General features: G+C 42.4%; 4 protein-coding genes across 8 annotated transcripts; 2 read left to right on the top strand and 2 right to left on the bottom strand.

Annotated features, from left to right (window-relative positions):
- Positions 1 to 75: 75 nt before the first annotated feature.
- Positions 76 to 1,246, bottom strand: LOC105696097 (40S ribosomal protein S12). Of its 2 annotated transcripts, none has more exons than XM_012418293.2 (4): positions 1,092 to 1,246; positions 681 to 815; positions 391 to 595; positions 76 to 172 (listed from the first exon to the last, which is right to left on the bottom strand). In XM_012418293.2, exons 2-4 carry the CDS (start codon positions 776 to 778, stop codon positions 104 to 106), a joined length of 372 nt encoding a protein of 123 aa, XP_012273716.1. In that variant the 5' UTR covers positions 779 to 815; positions 1,092 to 1,246; the 3' UTR covers positions 76 to 103. The 2 variants fall into 2 exon arrangements, with proteins under 2 accessions (XP_012273716.1, XP_012273708.1); XM_012418285.2 differs by having other exon boundaries at positions 1,038 to 1,245.
- Positions 1,247 to 4,876: 3,630 nt separating this feature from the next.
- LOC105694634 (leucine-rich repeat-containing protein 4C-like) lies at positions 4,877 to 6,718 on the bottom strand. Its single transcript, XM_012415501.2, has one exon. It carries the CDS (start codon positions 6,716 to 6,718, stop codon positions 4,898 to 4,900), a length of 1,821 nt encoding a protein of 606 aa, XP_012270924.1. The 3' UTR covers positions 4,877 to 4,897.
- Positions 6,719 to 10,579: 3,861 nt separating this feature from the next.
- On the top strand, positions 10,580 to 12,686 carry LOC105695931 (GMP reductase 1). Of its 2 annotated transcripts, none has more exons than XM_012418008.2 (6): positions 10,580 to 10,666; positions 11,085 to 11,204; positions 11,266 to 11,523; positions 11,597 to 11,785; positions 11,876 to 12,078; positions 12,186 to 12,686. In XM_012418008.2, exons 1-6 carry the CDS (start codon positions 10,580 to 10,582, stop codon positions 12,379 to 12,381), a joined length of 1,053 nt encoding a protein of 350 aa, XP_012273431.1. In that variant the 3' UTR covers positions 12,382 to 12,686. The 2 variants fall into 2 exon arrangements, with proteins under 2 accessions (XP_012273431.1, XP_023290649.1); XM_023434881.1 differs by lacking the exon at positions 10,580 to 10,666 and adding an exon at positions 10,855 to 10,969.
- Positions 12,687 to 12,968: 282 nt separating this feature from the next.
- LOC105695942 (serine/arginine-rich splicing factor 7) lies at positions 12,969 to 16,840 on the top strand. 3 transcript variants are annotated; one of them, XR_001103672.2, is made up of 4 exons: positions 12,969 to 13,131; positions 13,493 to 13,884; positions 14,541 to 15,033; positions 15,797 to 15,934. XR_001103672.2 is itself a non-coding variant. In XM_012418020.2 (4 exons), the coding sequence occupies exons 1-4, from the start codon at positions 13,123 to 13,125 to the stop codon at positions 16,347 to 16,349; spliced, it is 687 nt and encodes a 228-aa protein (XP_012273443.1). In that variant the 5' UTR covers positions 12,975 to 13,122; the 3' UTR covers positions 16,350 to 16,840. The 3 variants fall into 3 exon arrangements, 2 of the variants coding, with proteins under 2 accessions (XP_012273443.1, XP_012273451.1); XM_012418020.2 differs by lacking the exon at positions 14,541 to 15,033 and adding an exon at positions 16,274 to 16,840 and having other exon boundaries at positions 12,975 to 13,131; positions 15,797 to 16,006; XM_012418028.2 differs by lacking the exon at positions 14,541 to 15,033 and adding an exon at positions 16,274 to 16,840 and having other exon boundaries at positions 12,977 to 13,131; positions 15,797 to 16,014.
- Positions 16,841 to 17,502: the final 662 nt, after the last annotated feature.

Below are 17,502 nucleotides of genomic sequence, written 5' to 3'. Positions count from 1 at the left end.
CACAACTTTCAGCCATATCAGTCATCGCTAGTTTTACCCATATGAAAACGAACCGATGCATACAAACTACCAATATTTTAGTAAATTTCTTTTATTAAAATATCTAATGCACAGAGCTCTGTTTTAGGTATTCCATTAAAACATCCTTAGCGGGAGTCTCTTCGCCAAAGTCCTGTAACAAATTTCATATTTTTAATCTCCGAAGAGGCAAGTTGACTCGATATCTTTAATTGATCAAATTAATATCAGACAGGTGCTGATCAGCACAGAAATGCTTATTTGGGTTCGTCTCAGAAGAGGGAGCCAAAATTATCATCATAAAAGTCTCAGTTACATCGAAAGTTAAATTAATAGAGGTAAAAATGAAAATAAACCGTCGATTATACATACTTTTATGACGACACAGGAGCAACCAACAACTTTTCGTGCCTTTCCAGCACTGTCGATTTTACAGAGGCCTGCCCATTCACCGAGCTTCTTGTTGTTGTCGACTTTTATCAAAGGAATCTGATGTTCGTTACACAGTGCTTGAACCAATTTCTTATACATCGGTTCGTCGCAGTTCTCTGCCAGGATACATAACATTGCTTGCCTTCTAAAACGTCAAAAGAAATATAATTGTTAGATGGTGAGCATGTGTACTACGCAATATGCAATTGAAAATGGGAACAAATGCTTACTTATCAAGTGCTTTCGCCGCCTCGTGAAGTCCATGGACCACTCCGTCATGGATCAACGAGTTCTTCAACACTTCTTGAAGAGCTGTATTGACATCCATCGCTCCGCCAGAAGCAACCGCAGAGGGAGCGTCATCTCTACAAGGAATGTTTCATTTCAGTCATTCAATATGAATCTAGTGTCGAAGTCGAAACAACTTCATATTTAAATCTTGACAGCACTACGTGGTCATTTTTCGAGAATTCAAGTACAAACATTCAACTTAATACGAATCGACAATTATTAAGCAAGAACATCAAATCTATTAACATGGAATTGGAGAATATAATGGAGCGTGTATATCACGCTACGATGCTTACGTTTCCACGTCAGACATGGTTATGCCGGGAAGATGATCGGAATAAGATATTTACTTGTAGATCAAAGGACTGGGAGTCACGGCCGACAAGCTTCACGCCTTGATCTACAAGGATGACTAATAAATCACCGGATTCCTTCAACTAACTCAGATCGAGAGCTCCATGCACGCCATTTTCCTCGAAACGGACGAGCGCCCTAAAAGCATGGACTACCAGAACCCATAGAACAGTAAAATGAGAGATGGGAAATTCTTGGCGGAATAAATGACGAAAGACAGCGCCGAGCTGCCATCTTGTGGAACTTTCTAGCAGCTCGCGTCGAATATGTGGCGTTACTGATGGCTATTTTTACAAGTGCGTATATTTCACTTATCGAAATGAATGACAATGAAAACCCTCTGTTTCACCTAGTATTAAAAACATTCAAGACCAGATAACGGAATGTCACGGGCATATTTACACCTTTAAACGCTATTATTAATCTTGATTATTCATTTTTCTTTTAGTTGCATTTACTGAGCTGGCTGCTTGATTTTTTATCCGGTCAGAACCCATGCTCGTCAAAGCTTACGTCTTAATAAATAACCCCTTCGCTGCTTGTGACATGCTGCTTCAACTCTTTTGTCTCTCCCGGCAACCGGCTCGATTAGTTTTCTCCGCCTCGAGCAATTCTCTGATTGATTCTTGCGCCTCTCGCCCGAGGCCAATGAAGGAAATTGACCGTCGAGGTCGGATCTACAAAGCCGAGAGATCGAAGCTCGAAGCCCAGAGATCGGTATCGATCATAACTATAACGCCTCGTCCACTCAATGCAACGAGCGTAGATAACAAATTACAAATTGTAATTCAAATAATTCATCCATTTCTGATTTTTCATTACGTGACAATGAAAAAAAAAAAGAAAATTAATTTAAATGGTACCCTAATCTCAACGCGTATTCGCCCCTCTAGACTCCCCTCCCTTATAGTTGACAGCGCGACCTAGTGGCAGACCTAACAAACGCGAAAAGTTTTAAGGTTGAACTCGATAAGAGTCGTAAATTTGTCACAACAATATGTCGACCCGAGGAACGTAACTTGGAGAGCACGGAGTGCACTCTAAAATGGGCAACGACAATTAATTGACGCCATGTTAGAGCATAGATAGAGCAGTGATGTAGAGGCGATTAATAAAGGCGGTATCGGGTAAACGGTCGTTCTCATAGGAAAGGTTTGAATTATCAAGTCGTTAAGCTTCACAATTCGACTCGGTTACCTGCCGAAGAAATAAATACTTCCATGTGATTAAAATCTAAACATCTAGACAAGATAATTTAATTAGCAATCTTGTGGTAATTTGATTTTAAGACGGGGAATCACCGAGATCCAAAAGGGTGTGAAAAAGGAGTGTACGAATAATTGCACTTTCATTTGAGGAAGGGATAAAATCTAGCGATCTATTCTCTCCTTTTATTACAACGCATCTGACAAGGACAACCAATTTGTTACAGTATGTCTTAGGTAGTATTACGATTGCTTAAGAATTTTCGGTGGCTCAACCTCACACCTTCAGTCGTTTCATTAATACAGTCAATTGTTGTGATTCCCGGATATGAGAACCGTAAGAAAAAATGCTTCTCCACGGTTTTGCTTCACCAGTCGTGCATTAAAAATCCTATGAAAATGTCATAAACGCACATACCAAAGAGTTAAAATATTTGTGAAGCTTTTCTCCAAACTGGGGGCACCTAATAATTAGAAACTGTAACACGTAAGTATGGAGGACCTAATGAAGGTTTTGCGATATGGGAAGTTTCATTTTTCGAAGGAACATCTTATATCTATCCCGGACAAGAATCAGACGAGGGAATTATTGTCGAAAAATGAAATTTCCTGAGTTTCAAGACCTTCGTTAGGGCCTCCACGTGTTAAAGTTTAAAATTTGTTCCGCGCCCGGTTTGAAAAAAAAAAAAAGCTTTACACATATTTTTACGTCTTGATATATTAGACGTTATTTCAGCCGGCAGGGGTTGAAGTGGGCAAATTAACTAATCGAAAGAAACACTAAAAACTCTTACTTGTAATTATAGATTTTATTTTCCGCACATCGTAGTCGGAGTGATTGGTTGTCGAAATTACCATCTGGCACGCTATTTCATTTTTATTCGTTAACTGACTGACTCGCCCTTGCCGTAAAAGCGTACATACTCGATAGTTTAAAAACAATGACTCCAAAAGTGTAAACCAAAGATTTAATTAAATAATAGGATTCCCTATCTCGTCAAAATCGTGTACAATAAATGTATATCTCCCGTAATTCGCTCTCTCATAATGAATACTTCCTCTGTTCGGGAACATTCAACAAGGGAAATTCATTCTCAATCTAGAACACAATTTCTCGAGACGGCGAATGAAGGCGAATGAAAATCCCGAAAAATGATACGACGTTCCTGTAGGGTGAAAATGATATAGGATGGAAGAGAGATCCTCGTATTGAAAGACTGCGAATCGATGTTAAAAATATCGTCACGCCGTTAATGTCCATTTTGTGTATGCCGTGGGATTCCCTCGTAGATATGTCTTCTCGGTGCGTACATAGCAGTTCCAATTTATCATTTCTAATCACTTTGGCAACATTTCCAGCATACCTACGCGAGAATATTCTTCAGAGAATTACGATAAACTGTCCTTCCCCTCCGAAAACGTGACAACGACCGGGCGCACTCACTTTATACGAAAAATGCCTGAAATACTGGTATGACAAGTCCCGAAAAGTATTCCCTTATTTTCTTTCTTTCCAGCAGTACTGACCGATAAATTTCACTTGAGCAGCTCGTATGCGAATACGAAACACATACACGAACACGAGTGTGCAGTAACGGATACACACTTCGAAAAGTGATTTCTCATAAAACGAAGAAATACTACCGCCATTCAGAAGTTGCCGAAGTATTTCATACAGTGGACTCTGTAGAAAACAAGTGCTCGACGTGAGTTACCGACTTATCAAACCACCTTCGGCCGAACCTCGAACAGAATTGACTAAAAAATCTAGATGTGTATATATATATATATATGTACGTGTACATGATATACGACATGTTACTTTAATAAGTCGACCGTTTACCTATCTATACATATCTGGAACATTTACAGTCTTGACATCAGAAATTTGTATGGATCTTTGGCATAAGCCGAATAAGAAATTACCCGTCAATATTGTGCTGTAAGACCACTGAAATAACGATATTGTCTTCTTTGTCTCTTTCGCCCGCCACCCCGCTCCCTATACATATATGTAATGAGTATGTGTCCGTCTCTTTTCCACCTCCGCAGATATGCTTCGTTCCATGTTCCCTCTTTCTTTTTCAGACCCGCAGATACTCCTACTTTCATAATTCCCTGCCTTCTCGTGTTCACATTCCATATAAACCAAGGGTACGGGGAATAACCTCACTGGGATTTCTTTCAGCACAAAGAAAATCACTGACGTCACATTATCTCTTAGAATTCATGAAATGTCTCTCGCTCGATTCCAGGAATCGTGAGCCAGCGGTGCAGCAGCGAAGAGCACCGTCTGCACGTCGGTTCCCGTGCCTTCCTGGAATCCCTGGTAACCTGGGAACCACCTTATACATTTGATAACAAGTGAGTGTCCATTTTTTCCCTCTTCTCTTTGCGGACATATTTCGTCCCATCATTCGCCTTCTGGTATGAATTTTCCCTGCGCCGTAAACCAAGGTTAAGGAAAAACTTCACCGGCATTTCTCTCGGCACAAAACAAATCACTGACGTCACTTTATCTCTTAGAATTCGTGAAATGTCTGTCGCTCGATTCCAGGAGCGGCTTGAGTCGTCGTCGCAGCAGCGAAGAGCACCATCTAAACGTCGGTGCCCGTGCCCTCCTGGTACCCCTCATCAGGAGAGCTGCGCGTAGAGCCGAGGACACGCTTCAGGGCGGAAACAGGAGGTAATATGGGAACTCCCTTCTGCCAGACGCGGATCTGCTTGGCCCCAGGTGGGAACTGATCCACTGGGGCCGCCACCATGGTGGTCAGGGTGGTCTCCTTCATGGTGACGTTCGTACAGCCGTCCGACCACTCGCTACCAGGGTATATCACCTTCCTGACCTCTTCCAGGTCGACGCCGCTATACTCAGTGATGCAGGACACCACCTCATCGCCGGTGTCCCTCGTGTCCCTGATGAGGTCTGGATTATCTACGGCTTTGTATGATGTCGCGGACGAGAAGCATGGGACCATCCTGGACTCGTCGTTTTCGCACCGGGGCCTGGCATCGTAGCCACTGTAGACCAGGGATTGCGGCTTCTGGACGTAAGGGGTCAGGTTCAAACTAACTGGTGGTTTGGGCTCCGCAAAGGAAGCCAACTCCGAGCTGAATCTCTGCTTCTGGCTTCGGTTGGAGATGTCCTCGAATGACGCTGCGTTCTCAGGAACAGACTCTGTCGGGGTCGCCGTTTTCACGCCCTTCAGCGGCATCCTTCGCAAACGGATGAAGAGTATTAGAATTATGAGGAGGATAAAGAGGATCAGGACGACCAGCGCTGCCGAGATCCCGGCTATCTGGCCTGACCCTAGAGTCGACATGCCAGCAGTTCTCAGGGACACGTGGAGAGTGAAGTTAGTCTCCACGCTGCCGGCGCGGTTCTCAGCGACGCAGTAGAACTCGCTGGAGTCCGTTTCCTGGGCGTTCGTCAGCACCAACGTGCTCTGTTTGCGGAACTGACCCTCCTCTTGGATCAGGATTTTCTGGAAACTGCTGAAGGCCGAATGGTTCGTCAGGTGCCGGCCGTTCCAGTACCACTTGATCTTGGCGGCTGGGACGGCACTGACTCTGCAGGAAATACTGGCATTTTCGCCGATGGTGGCTTCTACGTAGCGACTGGAGGATAGGATGAACGGGCGACAAGCGAAATCGTCGATGGAGAGGTCTGTGAACAGCCGATTCACCAGCTGGTCAGGGCCGTGGCACGTTGGCGCCATCAGGGTCAGCAGGTTGTGCTTCACCAGCCACATCTTCAGCTCCCGGAGGTGGCAGTCGCAGATCCAGGGATTGTCGTGTAACTCGATGCTCGTCAGCTTATTAAGGTGCTCGAAGGTGCCGGGTTGCAGGGTGCTCAGGTGGTTGCCGCTCAATTTCAGGTTCTCCAGAGTCTCCAGGCCCTGGAACCCCCGAGACTCGATCTGCCTCAACCGAGTGTTGGTCAGATCCAGCTTCACCAGGTTTGGAGTCGTCACGAAGGTCTCCATCGCGATCCTCTCCAGAGGGTTGTTGGACAAGATCAGATCCCTTAGGAACGGGGTGTCCACGAAGTTCTTGCTCGGCACCGAGGTCAACAGATTGTTACTCAGGTCCAGCTCCACTAGGTTAGTGAGACCGGCCAGGGCTTTGGCATCGATACGGTCGATACGGCATCCCCGCAGGTAAAGCCGCTGCAGGTTCGTCAGGTGCACCCGCACGAACGCGTGTCCCGACAGAATCCGTATATTATTTCCGCTGATGTCCAGGACCTGGGTTTCCGCATCGATCCAATCCGGAATGCCAGTCAGAGAGCGGTCCACACACTCGACGGTGCGCTTACCGCTTTTCCATTTGCACGAGCACTCGTCCGCGCACCTTTCCCCGAGAATGAGCGCGCCGAAGGTCGCTATAGTGCACGCAAGGATCGGTAAGCGACCCATCCTTCCTCCCAGCCTTTTTCCAACATCAGCGGTTTCAGAAGCTGCCCCAGCACCCCTCACCGCAACAACACGCTGCCGCCATCGCGTTCGCCACGCACGCCAGTGTCCGCCCAAAAGAGAAAAAATCCCATCATTGATTAATTCTCAGGACGCCCCTGATTCGCCCAAGGCCTCACTCTATCCACTCTGGGATGCCCCGAGGCACCACTAGGCGACGGCACCTCGTCTTCGGGAACATCTCGCACAAAGTCCTCTGGTTTTTCGTCTCTTCTCTCGCCGTAGGAGGCTTACGTCGGCCCAGACCTTCTTCTAGCGCGACGCCGATCGCATTTCGACGCTGCACCGTGAATCCAGGGGATACCTCGTCCGCAGAGGGGATCAATGGTCGCTTGGCGAGGGTTTTTTCCTCCCTGCCCGGGGATTCCTTCACCGTCTGGGGAGTCACGGGGTACCTTGGTGGATCTTCTTCTCACGGTGCATCCGGCGCGCTCTTCCTTACTCGCCGCCGCGTTCCGCACCGAGCAGCGGAGATACGAAGTAGGGCGCACCCTTCTGCACCGCCACCATGATATTCGCCACCCTCTCGCGTCCGCCTGCTCTCTGTCTCTCTCGCTCGACCCCCTCCCCTCTCTCTCTCTCTCTCGCTTCGAGCTTAGAACCCAATCCCCTCTACGACGACTTGCAGGCTCCCCTCCTCGGCTTTCCGATGGCGCTCTGTCGCGAATACGCGCGCGCGCGCGCACAACGGCCTCGACATATCGAGTACCGACGTCGCACCGAAATAAACGGTTATTTCGCAAAGTGGTTAAATACACAGCCAGATTACGTGTCACGCTCTTTCGCGTTATCGCCACGCGAACCCCGGGATTCGTAGCTGGTCAAACGGCTGCGTACCTTTTTCACATTATCGTATTTTCCTACTCTGCCATTCCGGTATTCTCACATTTTCGCATCTTCGAATTTTCGCATTTTCATCGCTGACGCGGGGTCCATGCTCCCGCCGGCCGCCGAATCGATGAACGACCCTGCTTCCGGCATCTGAAAGCATCGGATCGAGGATTTGTCCCGCTCGTGTCGATCGACTCACCTTTGTTGGTCGTTCAATCGCAATCCATGCCCAACAAAACCGCCCAATCGCCCCCCCCCCCCCCCCCCCCCCCCCCCCCCCCCCGACGATTCACTCGTTCGTTCTTCCGATATGGATTCCCCTGAAAACATGCACTAACCCTGTAACAATTGACGTTGATATTAACAATTCTTCATGGATAGGGTTGTCATGTCTATGCCGGTTTTTAAATCGAGTATCTTTTCTGGGATTTAGGTTAGGCTGTAGTGTGAAAAATCGTTGAAATTAGGTTATTGCTATTTTCTGGCAGCGCCTGGGGTTATTATTTCTCGGACCTTTTTTATATTTTGTATTTAATGTCGTGTGGTTTTAGGTTAGGTTATGGACTGAGTGTAATGGAGTTTTGCCTGCGGGGATGTAGATACTGGTCGACTTTTTTATTTATGTCTAAATGAGCTGTGATGGCTGGTAAGGTCCATAAGCTGTGAAGTTGAACGTTCTATTTAAGGCATTACCTAAAATCAATAACGGACGCCGTAACATTTCGACCAGGTGGCCAGCGGCGTCTCGCGTCGAGTGGTATATACTCAGTGGCCGACGCATTCGGATTCGTGTGAAATATTTAACTACGTATTTCGCGGATGGTCGTGCGATTATAAGTCCCAGGAATAATTAATGCGAGCTGTTAAGAAGTAATGGGCTGTGATCGAGCAAATGAGCGCGGAGGAATAATGAAGTATTCCGAGAGCTCGGTTTTCGATAAAATCTCTCCACACGAGGGCCGCTATTAATGTTTGCCCGAAAAAAAAAAGGGGAAAAAAAAATAAAAAACCTTCGTGCGGACAGTCGATGGGCGACGATTGTTTCACTTTACCATACTAAATTGCATTAATTAATTCCCCGACTCGTGACGAATCCTCTCCTGTATTGAGTCCTTTTAAATTTTATTCCTTCCCACTGAACACCAAACCTAACAGTTATGTAACTTAATACTAACAAGTCGCATAACGTTTGTTACAATGTAATAACCTAACGGTTATGTAACATAGAGCTAGCTAGTTACATAACATTTGTTACCATTATATCTATATACATGTAGCATAACTTTGTTACTCTCATCTTACATTATGTTACTGTCCTGACATTACTGTGTATATGCAGCACATGTTTGTAGCAAAAAAAAAACTACATTGGTGCTACCTGTCATTTATTTTATTACATCATTGTCATAATTCACCGTCAAATGTCACAAGATTAATATATGTCATATTTTCTTTACTCATATGAAAAAAATGAGACATTAATTCATACGCGCATATACATTATCAGTCATTGTTTGCTAGTCGAATGAAATCCTAATTGTCTTTAAGTAAAATCAGGTAGTTCATCATTACATAATTTCATCGAAAGTCTGATTTGTCATTTAATATCTAACTATTGTCAAGTAGCAAAAAAGAATTAAAAATAAAAAAATTATATGTTCACTGGGTTATTGCGAAATTACCGAAATGGTTTGCCGGGTTTAGGGTTTTTCATATTCTCGGAAAATTAAATTCGAGGTGTTTAACCGAGAATGCGGTAATTTGAAAATCCCTAGAGGGTTTCACGGAATTTAAGAGAACTCGGAGATTTTATATTTAAATTTTGACGCTGCACGTGGCTCGGTTGAAATTAACTTAATGGTTTATTTTGTGATCCGAGGATCTATTCTGAGGATCGATGTAGCTAATGTCAGATCTAAAGATCTATTTTAAACGTCGGTGAATTTATTCCGGTTTTAAGGTTTATTTTAAGTCCAGGGTCCGTGGATGTAAAGCACATTAATTCGACCGTCCTGATATATTGATTTAAGGCATTAGCGATATTGATCGTATTGCACCGTTGCAAAAAATATTACCGTTTTTATAACGTTTCATTTGTATGTTTTATAAACATATGTTATAAATTTAACAGTAAGGGCATTGATCTTAGTTTAAGTAATTTGTAGTAAACGTTTACAGCTTTAAGACGCGGAAATTTTAATTCCATTATAAAGTTACGTCATTAATGTGTATGAATTTTATCACTATTTTTAACGTCGTGGATACTGAGATATTAATTTCTCATTCGAGGGTGATAAAGATCTGTCGTGTTCATGGATTCAGAAATACCGCAGAACTTTATTGCGATAAGAGAGGGCGAAGCCTTACTGAATGGGGACTTATTAATCAAAAATCAAGATATTGATGTAGCATAAAATTCATATTTCAGTTTCACTCCGTTAGCTGCGGAATTTAGTGCGACAAGGGCGCCGTTTCAGGGGCTTCTGTGTCTGAACGTATAACGTGTCATTATGGGAATGACGGAAGATGCAAAGCTATTTTCTATCGAAGCCGAATCCTGAAGAGATATTTTAGAAACAGAACTAAAGATACACTACCCTTTCTGGCTTATATCAGATATCCGATATATCGAACCTTAACCACACTTCCGAGTTACACAATGAGCTCGATGCGCTATTTTAAAAACGCTACAACAGCTCTAGTATCCCACAGTTATTTACAGCCAACTTAATAATGAGTCACTTTCACGTTAAATTTTGGTAACTAGTAAAGATATAAATAGTAGTTACTGGGTTCATATGTTTGAAAACTGGCGGGATTGCGGCCATCTTGTTCTTTAGTTCTGCGAGTGGAAGCTGCTGGAGTAGATGGCGCTGACGTCACGTCTCTCGTTTTACGAAGAGAAGGAATTCTCGTGTGATCGTGTCCAAATTTAGTGGTGTAGGACGGGACTTTAATTATTCGTCTGCTAAAATGCCAAACATAATAAACGATATTAAGTTGGATTTCAAGGATGTGCTCTTGCGACCGAAGAGAAGCACTTTGAAAAGCCGATCAGATGTACGTATATTTTCTTTTTCCCTCCCTGTTTCGTTTCTGGGCTTGTTAAGGGCTATTTTTACCTTTCGAGACTTCAGTACCTCCGATATTTGTGTCCTGCCATTTACAATTCAGATTCTTCTCGTTTACATGCATTGGAACTATTTTCTCATGCTACGTTTCTGAAGAATGAAGGGATGAGATGAACTGGCTGTCGTTACAGCTTCTTTGCAAATTACCTTTCCCTGTCGAAGCTGGTACTTCATTACTCGCTTCGGTGAACCATGAAATTCTATTTAGTACAGATATTGATGTAGAATGAATGTAAATATGTGCATTCTGAAAACCTAAAGTTCATGATAATCATTGAAATGTTGCAGTGTCAGATCTTGCAATTCTAGTCATTATCGTTAACGAGGTTCTACTTTTTATACCGCAGGTGGACCTCTTCAGAGAAATTACATTTCGCAATTCAAGACAGACGTACAGGGGCATCCCCGTGATGGCGTCAAATATGGACACCGTTGGAACGTTCGAAATGGCGAAAGCACTGTCAAAGGTTCGCTTCAATTTGATCCTAAAGGAGACAATTTGAAAGTATTCAAATATTTTTTTTCCAGCATGGATTATTCACCACAGTTCATAAGTATTATACACCAGAAGAATGGGTGGCTTTCGGCACGCAAAATAAAGACTGTTTACAAAATATGGCAGCCAGTTCAGGTACTGGCGAAGATGATTTCGAACGGCTTTCGAATGTATTAACCGCCGTGCCAGAGCTTACATTTATATGTTTAGACGTAGCCAATGGTTACTCGCAACACTTTATCGAACGTGTGAGGAAAGTGCGAGCAGCATTTCCTAAGCATACAATAATAGTACGTAAAAAGTCCTAATGTATTCGAGTAAGAAGTGACCTTCTTTTTTGTAATGGCCATGTTTATATTTAAGGCTGGTAATGTAGTCACTGGAGAAATGGTTGAAGAATTAATTCTGTCCGGTGCTGACCTAATCAAAGTAGGAATTGGACCTGGTTCCGTGTGCACAACTCGAATGAAGACTGGTGTGGGATATCCCCAACTCAGCGCTGTGATTGAATGCGCTGATGCAGCGCATGGTTTAAAGGGGCACATAATATCCGTAAGTAATACGAACTGAATTCTAAACGACTTTGTAGAATTATTTTCAATATTACATATAAACGAAGAGTGTATATCTCATTTTTTACAGGATGGTGGATGTACTTGCCCAGGAGACTTAGCCAAGGCTTTCGGTGCTGGTGCCGATTTTGTTATGGCAGGAGGAATGTTTGCAGGTCACGACGAATGCAGTGGAGAAATAATAGAAAAAAATGGAAAGAAGTTTAAACTCTTTTATGGCATGGCTTCATCGACAGCGATGAAGAAACATATTGGAGGAGTGGCTGAGTACAGGTGAATGTCTTTCGACAAATTGTTGTGAATTTGCCTGTAGCGTAAGAAATTAACAGGTAATTAATTAAATAATTAAAAATATGGTGGATGTTTTCGATGCACTTCAGGTCTTCGGAAGGGAAAACTGTAGAAGTGCCTTACAAAGGATTGGTGGAAAGTACAGTATTAGACATATTAGGAGGATTACGATCAGCATGCACTTATACAGGTGCAGAATGCTTACGAGAACTGCCTCGACGTGCCACATTCATACGTTGCACTCAGCAACTGAATCCAATGTATGGACCCCCACCTGGGATGTGAGAGTAACATCAGACTATTTGTTTTAAAATGGTATTAATGTTACAATAACGGTACTATAATAATTAAGATTATTCGCTGACGAGTACTGTTCATGCTGTTTGCCAAACTATACGCTCTTCCGGGAACACGCACACTTGTATACATTCTATGTACTACTACTAGTATGCAATGTTATATCGCACATTAAATGTGCGACTCCGCACACCGAGTAGATTCTTGCCAATATATTGTTTTCTAGTGATTGACGCGACAATTACTGTGTTAAATGGAATATACATGTATATTAAAAAATTAATAATATCTAATTTGCCAGATTCACTTATTTTTCGGACAATTATGAGGTAAATAAAATCTGGTAGAATTGTTTAACATTTTACCAACTTGTAGTTATTCGTAAACTTCAAGAAATACTCACGAGATGGCGGATGGAGAAAATACGTATAATTCGTAATTTTTACGTGGCGGCAGCACTGAACTCGATCACTCAAATCACTCTAGAAAGGTTATCTTCGATATAATTTTTCTGGTTTAGTTAATGCTTAAATGTTTCAATTTTATCAGCGACGAAGGCCTTCTCTCTTCTCATCCTTGCATCAATGCAGTGCAAATTTGACTTAAAGAGCCATTTTGTGTGCGGGGATCGATATACGATAAAAGGTGACGCCGTGGTTATCAGTAATTCTTGTTGCTTGTATTTGATTTGAACGTTGCGAATGTAATGCATTAGTAGCGGAATTAATCATGAATAAGGTACGTTGTTATCGTAATTAATTTTTCTGGCTAAAATAATCGTACTTGTAATGGGAAAAATTGTTGCATCTTTGGCGTATTCGAAGCTTTGTGGGTTGGAAATTATGTACGCATAGTGTGAAGAAACGTGAGGATTATCTTTCCGCATTGTATATACACAGTATTTCTGCTAAAGGGTTAGAAAAAATGTTTATTGGTAATAAGCGCCCGTTGCTGAAAAGCTTGAGTCATTCAATGTAAAATTCTGCACATACAGTACTTTCGACCAATCTGATCGCTTGCAGACATTTCTAAAGATCTGAATACGATGGGAAGTAATTAGAGATGTTTTATTCATCTTATGCGAATCTCCAATTTTTAGATGCCAAGATATCCCTCCGACTGTAAAGTCTACGTGGGGGATTTAGGAAGTAGCGCAACCAAACAAGAATTGGAGGACGCCTTTTCTTACTACGGACCTTTGAAAAACGTTTGGGTTGCAAGAAACCCGCCAGGTTTTGCTTTCGTCGAGTTTGAGGATGCTAGAGATGCGGAGGATGCAGTCAAAGGATTAGACGGGCGTACTATATGCGGGAGAAGAGCAAGAGTTGAACCGTCGAATGGAAAGAGGTTAAGAGACAGGGGTCCATCGAGGCGAGGAGGAGGAGGAGCTACTGCAAGACCTTTCCACCCCGAAGATCGGTGTTACGAGTGTGGAGATCGAGGCCACTATGCAAGAGATTGTTCTAAGCACAGGAGCTCTCGCAGGAAAAGGTACGTGTTCATTGAAACATTTATAATACAACTTTATAACGATGCATTGTATATGTTTCTTAGTTATATTGTCTTTTGGTTTAGCAAGATCGCAGTATGTGTATACGGAAAATGGACAAGTCCATTTATCACGAACCACCCTTTGTTGCTTTTATTTTAATTACGATTTCTTTTCAACTAATTAGTACTTATCCACCTTTAAATCTGTTTCCATTTTTTTTTTAAATCTGCTTTTTGTTGTTTTCTTTTCAGTTACGTTATCTAATCATTTCAGTTTTTCTCTCAGTTTCTTTTGTTCCCATCCGCTGCATACTTTTGTGGTTTTTCTATTTTCTCTCATTACAATTTACAAAACCAGATAAATTGACATCGAAAAGTAGGGATTTGCTATATCTGTGCTTGTGCAGGGGTACCGAACAAAGTATTATTACCAAAGTTACATCCCAAATTTACGAATGTATTAAATATTCCATTTGTAAGCTCTAGTCCTCGAATGGTAAGTCGCTTCAGGACAAGAGGTTAATCATTAGTCGTAAGACCTAAAGACTATATTTAACTAATCGGTGGTGATCACGTAACGGTGACCCATTGGTTGAAAATCAATAATGAATAAATGGTTAAGTTTTGGAGGACGTAATGGTGTCCGTTATTTATAGGAGATGCGGCTGAACAGCGTATACACGCATGTGAAATGCGTGTCTACTGAGATTCTCGCGAGATTCGGCTTGGGTTCACTTTGTGACACACTGCGTAGTTACAGCGTAGAGAGCACCCACCTACTTTGGGTTTACCTTCTGCACTCTGCGAACGTGAGAGAGCCGGCGTACGCGAGAGAGAGACCGACGGAGTGGCTAGTTCGTTCTGCTACTGCACTTCGGTACTAGCGACATCACTGACATCACCCTATGACAGAGAGCTAGCTACGAACTACGGGTTTCTGCATTCGGTCACCCTGGTACCGACTGGTACTCTAATATCTACCTGAGTGTCCGACCGACTTTGAGCTGTCCAAGCAGTGTTTAGCCACTCTTCGTTCGTCGTCTGACCCTCGCGCTCGATTTCATCTGCATAAGTCTTCGTCACTCCGAACTCCCCTTGCGCGTACTTCCACAGCCTTCCACTTCTGTAAGGCAGCCACCGTTACATATGGTACATAACTACAGAGATAAGCAAATAATATCGCGGAGGTTAACAAGCGAGATATATTATCAGCAGGGTTTCCTTCTAATGTGTTTATGTAGTGTTCCTTGTGCAGCTGAGTGTCGAATCATGGACCGTAGGGAAGACAAGATCGAGCAGAAAGTTGAGGTTAACTTCAAAATTTTTCTTCTTCAATTTTCATGTTTTGGTGAAAATTAGGAGCATAGTTCTACTTTCTTTGAGTATTTTCAATCAACTAGCGAAATCTAGTCACCCTGCCTGGTCTTTGATTAGGTCCGGTCATTAGTAATGAGATCTGACACGATTGATTCGACTCGTCTATTATAATTCCCCAGTAATAGATCGAATGAAACCAAGTGCCTTCGTTATATTATTATAAAGTTGGCAGTGGAAATATATCCGATGGAAGGCAAAACGTTGTAAGTCCTCGTTGGTTGATTATTAAAAATTAGGGCAAGAATAACAATGCATTTGAGTTATAAGTGAAGAGGGGTAATGGAACGGTTCTAAAGATAGGAAGGACCGATACAGATTTTCAGTGTTTAGACAGTTTCTATAATTTGGAAGTGTCGATTCAATGACGGATCAATTTTATGGGCTCTACGACTTACATTGTTTTCCTTACTGACGTGGATACTGGGTAAAGTGTCGAAACATGCTTTCGAGTCAGCAGTCTTTAATGTTAAAGTCGTATTATTTAGCGCGCAGGAAGACTTAAATGAACATCGTTTTCATATTAATTTCGTTCTAGGTCTCGCTCCAGGTCTCGTTCGCGCTCTCGGTCTCGATCACGATCACGATCCAGGAACAAGTACTCCAGATCTCGCTCTTCGTCTCGCAGCCGTTCACGAAGCAGAAGCAGGCACAACAATCGTAAGTCGCGCAGCAAAGCAAGATCGGCGTCCAAAGACCGGACTCCTCGCAGATCCAGGTCTAGATCGGCTTCAAGATCCCGCAGCAGGTAAAACGGTAACGATCTCACGCTTTTTTTGACACACTAGTGTCATAATTATTGAGATTTACTCCATTGATCAACCTTATAATTGGCTTATCAATTCCATTCGCAGATATTAATTGGAAATATCCTTCGATGAGTAGACTGTATACGGTAGCCATCGATCGATGACATTTTATTTAATTTCATTGCAACCTATACTTTCTAAAATTATGCTGCTATTCTTTTGTGCATCTCAAAATCTCTCACCAGTGTGTTTATTTTCTAATGCAGGCGTGTTAACGGCGAGCATAAAGGCGTGGGAGACGACCATAAATTCAAGACTACAAAAGATTCTATAATTAAGTAGAAACGATGAATACATGTCTGTTGTTCTATAAGGCAGTTCACTTACGTTGCGTCTTTACGTTTCCAAAACTAGTTTACGATATGAATGTTAAAATATTCTTATAATGGCACCGAAGACTTCCTTCGATCATTCTTTCCTTTCTTTTTTGTAATTTTAAACGAACAGTGTATTCTTTAGGTACGATTATCGGTAGTAATAAGTTTTCGGTAAATCACTTTTAAAGGTAGATCTATTGTTCGATTTGTTGGATTTAAAAGGAATGCAAAAACGGATGTTGTAGCGTAATGACATTCTGATTGTCGTATCAGATCTGTAGTGTTCAGTACCACGATGTATCAACTTAATATATGTAATCAGTCACACGGTGTTCTTCGAAACCAATTGATTATGTTTTATGTTATCGAGCGAGTGATTTCGATAGTGCCGTTAAACTTAAATATTTCTTCTACCACATGTCAATCGTCATCAATAAATACTATCTTTTAATTGAACTTGTACATGTGCATTATTTGCAACAACATTGGTGGTGTAAATTTTATTCTGCACCTGGATGCAATTTCTTATGGGCTATCTATGCCGTTTTCTCTCCATGCAAGAATAGAACTCATTGTTTGAATGTTACGAGTACTCCATGGCTCTAGAGGATCGGTAGGTGATGTCGATGCCGAGTCAACTTTATTTACTTCGGTTGGATCTCGGTGTCCAGGCGAGTTATTTGTTTTACATGACGTTTCTGGGGATATTCTGGAATAATTTAGTAATATACACCTCGACATCCATATATATATAATTAATATAGCGATATAAAAATATTTATACTGCGTTATTTATTTCACCTGTTCTTAGCCGACGTCGTTTTACGTTTATGGTTTTTCGAGCCTTGCGAATGATTTACATTGCGTTTCGCTTCCTCTCCATTAATGGACTGTTTATTGACACCGTTTAAACAGCCATTGCGCTTCGGATCATTAGGTGATAATTGATATGTCGATGTCACGTCTATCGATGTCGTCGAAGAGCCACTGTAAATTTCGCGGGCATTTTCGACATGTCTTGGATACATCTTTAGAGGCGCCAGCCTGTTACTTGCAGATTTAATTCTTCGAAGACGAGCTTCCATGCCCAGAACTGATTCGTCTAAAATTGTATAAAT

This window comes from Orussus abietinus, unplaced genomic scaffold, assembly GCF_000612105.2.
Source record: "Orussus abietinus isolate OABI.00-Male unplaced genomic scaffold, Oabi_2.0 scaffold69, whole genome shotgun sequence".
NCBI lineage: Eukaryota > Metazoa > Arthropoda > Insecta > Hymenoptera > Orussidae > Orussus > Orussus abietinus.
This window is presented reverse-complemented; position numbering and strand designations above follow the sequence as displayed.